Source organism: Quercus lobata, chromosome 2, assembly GCF_001633185.2.
Source record: "Quercus lobata isolate SW786 chromosome 2, ValleyOak3.0 Primary Assembly, whole genome shotgun sequence".
Taxonomy (NCBI): domain Eukaryota; kingdom Viridiplantae; phylum Streptophyta; class Magnoliopsida; order Fagales; family Fagaceae; genus Quercus; species Quercus lobata.
Genome location: NC_044905.1, coordinates 70,819,536 through 70,824,697, shown reverse-complemented (window position 1 = coordinate 70,824,697; position 5,162 = coordinate 70,819,536). Strand labels below are relative to the sequence as shown.

General features: G+C 36.4%; 1 protein-coding gene across 3 annotated transcripts; it reads left to right on the top strand.

Moving 5' to 3' along the window:
• The first annotated feature begins 276 nt into the window (after positions 1-276).
• LOC115976409 (ACT domain-containing protein ACR6-like) lies at positions 277-4,024 on the top strand. Of its 3 annotated transcripts, XM_031097674.1 has the most exons (8): positions 513-601; positions 1,054-1,094; positions 1,434-1,479; positions 1,709-1,823; positions 1,911-1,978; positions 2,234-2,842; positions 3,153-3,257; positions 3,345-4,024. In XM_031097674.1, the coding sequence occupies exons 4-8, from the start codon at positions 1,766-1,768 to the stop codon at positions 3,684-3,686; spliced, it is 1,182 nt and encodes a 393-aa protein (XP_030953534.1). In that variant the 5' UTR covers positions 513-601; positions 1,054-1,094; positions 1,434-1,479; positions 1,709-1,765; the 3' UTR covers positions 3,687-4,024. The 3 variants fall into 3 exon arrangements, with proteins under 3 accessions (XP_030953533.1, XP_030953531.1, XP_030953534.1); XM_031097673.1 differs by lacking the exon at positions 1,054-1,094 and having other exon boundaries at positions 277-601; positions 3,337-3,592; XM_031097671.1 differs by lacking the exon at positions 1,054-1,094 and having other exon boundaries at positions 278-601.
• Positions 4,025-5,162: the final 1,138 nt, after the last annotated feature.

The following is a 5,162-nucleotide window of genomic DNA, read 5'->3' as shown; positions in this document are numbered from 1 at the left end:
TCTCTCTCAAAAAAGTTTCAAAGCCCCACGCACCGTACGGACACCCCCAATAATAAAATGAGTTAATTTATAACTAAAAAAAAATCAAACACTGCCACACATATCCAAACAAGTCAAAACACTTAACTGCCCGGGGCAGCAGGAGCGTGTAACCGCTTCAACTGTCCAATGAAAAACCGCCACGTCAACTCCAATAGTACCACCTTAATATTCTGTCTGTGGGCAAACTAACTTATGGCTTAGACTTATATTACACACAAAGTAGAAACTGTGAGTTAGTTCGTTTCACTGTGTTTTTTTTTCCTTTTCCTTTTCTTACTTTACTTTTTTATTAAAATTGTAGTATGTACTTTTCGTTCCTCTTCTTCTCAAGTCTCTCTCTCTCTCTCTCTCTATCTGATTTTTCCTTGGTTGTTGGAGGAGGCATGATTGGAATTTGGATGTGTATGTGAATATCAGTTTGTATGGTACTACTATTATTGTTCTTGAAATCTTTCTACTTTGAAAGTCTTTGTGTTGGTTTGTGGGAATTGAGAGAAAATTTTGGAAGAAAAATGGATGATGAATATGCTAAGCTTATCAGGAGGATGAACCCTCCAAGGTATGTTGCAAAATTTTGCTATGAATTTAACTTTCTTTTGGGTGTTTGGAGGAGGTTGGTTTTTATGGTTATGTGCTTTGATTGATTTTTTTTTTTTTTTTTTAATTTTGGTATAAGGGATGTGATTTTTTTCCTTTGGCTTCAAGTTTTAGTTTCTTAAAAACAGTTGTGGTTGCAATAGGAAGAATTTACTTTTGAGTTCTGCACAAGTTATCCTTTTTTTTTTTTCCTTCTTTGTATGAATTTTTGTTTGGTTTCTTAGAAAGCAGAGGAAACAAAAGGAAAGAGAAAACTGAAGCCTTATATGTTTAAATAAAACTATCTAACCATTTTAATTATGTATTTTACAATCACTTGGTGATGGGTTTTCAATTTTCTGAGGAAGTGTACAGCATATCTTCTATTACTTTTAATATCTTTCCCTTTTTTTGTTGTTTCCTTCATGTTTTCAGCAATCAGATAGGGCTTCCTGATTCTTGCTCTTCTTAATTAAGTGAGCTTATGGTTTTCTTTTAAAATTTAAGCTATTTTGACTTCTTTTCCTTTTGATGTTTTGTACTTGTTTTTCTCTTCTTTTACTGACCTTTTTGCTGATTACATACAGATTTCAAGAGTTTGACTTGTATTAACTGAATTAGTATTCATAAATATCTTGTTCTCTACTTTTTCTCATTTCTATGTTTATTGATGGTGCCAAGGTTCTGATTCTGAGTCAATGCTGAACACAGATTTTGTTTAAATTTACCCTCTTCAGAAAACTTTTGGTTACTCCCATACGATTTTCTTGATTTTTGGCTACTCCTCCATCTGATTTGACTCTTGTTCTTTGCAGAGTTGTGATTGACAACAATTCTTGTGAGGATGCCACTGTTATTCAGGTAAGGCTTGTCCTCTCTCTTTTTATGCTTCCCAAAATTTGCTTGAACTATATGTATATGTAAATATTGGAGAGATTACTGGGGTCCTCAAATTTTGTTAATCTTGTGGAGAAAATGATATGTTAAGGCATTATATTAGGGCTTTAAAGAGTAGGTGTTATTTAATCCCTGTAAATACGCTGACTTTGCTAAGTAAACTCAAATAAGATTTTAAGATTTTTTTATTTAGGTTGACAGTGTAAACAAACATGGGATTCTCCTGGAAGTTGTCCAAGTGCTTACGGATATGAACCTTATAATAACAAAGGCATACATCTCATGTGACGCGGGATGGTTCATGGATGGTACTGATTCTAATTCAACTGCCAGAATTTTAATTGAATTTAGAGCTTTTGACTATTTCTCATCTTTGTTTCTAATTGTTGTTTCAGTGTTTAACGTGATTAACTACGATGGGAACAAAATCAGAGATAAGGAAGTCATCGATTATATTCAAAGGGTAGGAACTATAATATGAATGCTGTTTGTCTTTAAATAATCTTCTCAATTACATAGTTTCTGTTTCTTAAAAATAAGAAAAAAAGAACTCAACAGAATGAGTGTTGTATTAGGCCCGTATCTCTTTGTTTTCTTTTCTCTGTGGGAAGAGAAAGGGGTTTGGGGGTTGATAAAGTTTGCCTTGTGATGAAGTAATTTTTTTTTTTTTTTTTTTTTAAAAGCTTGTCATTTCTGAAGTTGTTTCTCAATTTTGCAGAGGCTTGAAAGTAATGCCAGCTTCTCACCCTCCTTGAGAGACTCTGTTGGGGTAATGCCTTCTGAAGAGCATACCTCAATAGAACTCAGTGGTACTGACAGGCCTGGCTTATTGTCTGAAGTGTGTGCGGTTCTCACAGACCTTCACTGTAGTGTGGTGAATGCTGAGATATGGACACACAATGCAAGGGCTGCGGCTGTAGTTCATGTCACAGATGATTCCACTGGATGTGCAATCAAAGATCCAAAACGTCTCTCAACAATTAAGGAATTGCTTTGCAATGTCCTCAAAGGAAACGATGACTTGAAGACAGCAAATATGACACTTTCACCCCCTGGAGTTACAAACAGGGAGAGAAGGTTACATCAGATTATGTTTGCTGACAGAGACTACGAAAGAGTTGAAGTAGACAGACTTGGGGGACTTGAGAACAAGAAATCAAGACCTAATGTAACTGTGTTGGATTGCAGCCAGAAAGATTACACAGTGATTACTATGAGGTCAAAAGATCGGCCAAAACTGTTGTTTGACATCATTTGCACCTTGACGGACATGCAGTACGTAGTTTTCCATGGAATGGTCAACACAGGGAGGATGGAAGCTTATCAGGTGAGATAAATTCCAGTAAAGCTGATGTTAGGAAATATAATTGACCCTTTTGGTTGATAAGACCATTATGTATCCCATGAGGCATATGCATTGGTCAACAAAGAGATTGACAAGTGAAGTCTTACTGATTTGGAAGTTGAAAAGTCATGAAAGCTAATTCAGATTTCATGAACTTGTGACTATTTTAAACCTTATGCTGACCTTGTGTTACATTTCAATTTGCTACTTTTTTGTGTTCTGGGGTTAGGGATATATTTTCTTGATATTATCTTTACGATTTGATCTAAATTGAATATTCCTGATTCTGCAGGAATTTTATATTCGACATGTTGACGGCCTTCCTATAAGTTCAGAAGCTGAGAGAGAACGTGTTGTACAGTGTCTTGAAGCGGCCATTGAAAGACGGGCATATGAGGTATAGTAGACTTCAAATGGATGAACTTCTATAAAATCTGGTGTACTTGCTATGATATATACTAAGATATGTTGCTTAGTCATGCAGGGACTGGAGCTTGAATTGTGCACTGAAGACCGGGTTGGTCTCCTCTCGGATATCACCAGAATTTTCCGTGAAAACAGTTTATGCATTAAAAGAGCTGAAATTTCAACAAAAGTTGGACAGGTCAAAGACACTTTCTATGTCACAGATGTGACTGGCAACCCTGTTGACCCCAAGATTATCGATGCACTTCGCAGACAGATAGGCCACAGTGTGCTTAAGGTTAAACATAATTCAAGTATTTCACCAAAGCCTCCTCAAGAAACTACAATGGGATTCTTATTTGGAAATTTGTTTAAAGCTCGAAATTTCCAAAGTTTCAAATTGGTCAGATCCTACTCTTAATATCTTCCTGTATATTCTCAGAAGTCAGAAGTATAAACTGTACAGAGATATTAGAAAATCGTTACTCTGAAGAATGCATAGGGATGAAAAAAACATGTAAGTAGGAACCTCCCTTTCCTCGTGCACATAGGGTTAATGTTATGTGTTGATGTACTACAGAAGAAACCCAGAAACCACTTTATACTGTGAATAGTACTGGTGGGGTTTGTATATGCTTATGTCCTGTAAGTAGGTTATGTACAGTGTGATGTTACATTGATTGTACAGAGATATGGAAGCTGTATAGATATAATTGAGCTCAATCAAAAAGTTATGTAAAAATCTTAGTGTTTCTTGTCCTTTTGCAGCATTGTATTAAATTGAGTGGATATTATTTTGTGGGGTCTAGTCTTGATCATTTATAAATCCTTCAAACCCAAAACCTATGAAGTATCAGGAAGATTTGATTTGCTTGTAAAGATAGTAAAATTGGAGGAGGTGGCTATCTGCTCGGTCAATATCATGCGGAGTGATGTTAGGGATATCAGGGATACCGTAAATTTTACTATATAAGTTTTACAAAGTAATATGTTATTACTCAAGAAATAAGACATTTATTTATTATGTGTTGAAATATTTTCAAATAAATTCATTATCATGTCAGTAGGTAAATCTTTTGTCGTAAAATTCATTTATTTAAGAGTAACGTTGTAACTTGCAAGACCATTCCGTGAAGAGTATTGTAACTTAATTATATCTCTTGAAGATTCAAATCTCCTCTATTGTAACTATTAAATTGTTAAAAACAAATCCCGCAAAACAACTCGTCCATTCTGTGTGCCTTTCAGCGTTGTGTTTAAGTTGTGCTTGGATTGGTGAAAGTGTGAAACTGTTGGCAATCCTATTGGGCGAGGGCATAGGTGGAGCCAGGGGAATACCATTTCATTTAGCCTTGACCGGTTGACCCCTCTCTCGGTCAAAAAGACAAAACCCCCCTCTCCCACAAAACCAATTCCATTTTCCCTTACATGGAGCCGCCTAAAGTCTTACCATGAGCCAATTGTATCTATTATTGGCCCAATATATAGGTTCGATTAAGATGTGTTGCTTAACCCAGATCGTAGCAGGAAAGGGTGTCACGGCAGACAAGCAAACAAAATACTCATCTTTGTCTGGTGATGGAGGGTGGCACACAGACGGAATAGTGATGGTCGGCCAGTACACCCAGACCAGACAAAGGAGGTTAAGGGCTAAAACAGTAAAATCCGATCACGGCAGGCACTATAAAAAGAGGGTCTTGCCGTGAACAATGGGAGGAGGAACGACGTGAACCTTGACTAAGAAATAGGAATTTGAAAGAGAAACCAAGGAATAGAAAAAGAAACGAGTGGGAAGGAAAGAAAGAGAACAACCAGAAAGAAAACAAAGTGAGAATTAGAATGGCAGACATGCACCGGTAGATTGATTCCCTCTCTCCCTCATGAAATCCTGCTCTCT

What these genes read in the sequence shown, in the direction of transcription:
- LOC115976409 (XM_031097671.1), top strand. Translation starts at nt 465, where the DNA reads ATGGTACTACTATTATTGTTCTTGAAATCTTTCTACTTTGAAAGTCTT. An exon ending in AGGATGCCACTGTTATTCAG is followed by an intron (nt 1,480 to 1,708) that starts GTAAGGCTTGTC and finishes TTTTTTATTTAG; the next exon opens with GTTGACAGTGTAAACAAACA. An exon ending in CGCGGGATGGTTCATGGATG is followed by an intron (nt 1,824 to 1,910) that starts GTACTGATTCTA and finishes TTGTTGTTTCAG; the next exon opens with TGTTTAACGTGATTAACTAC.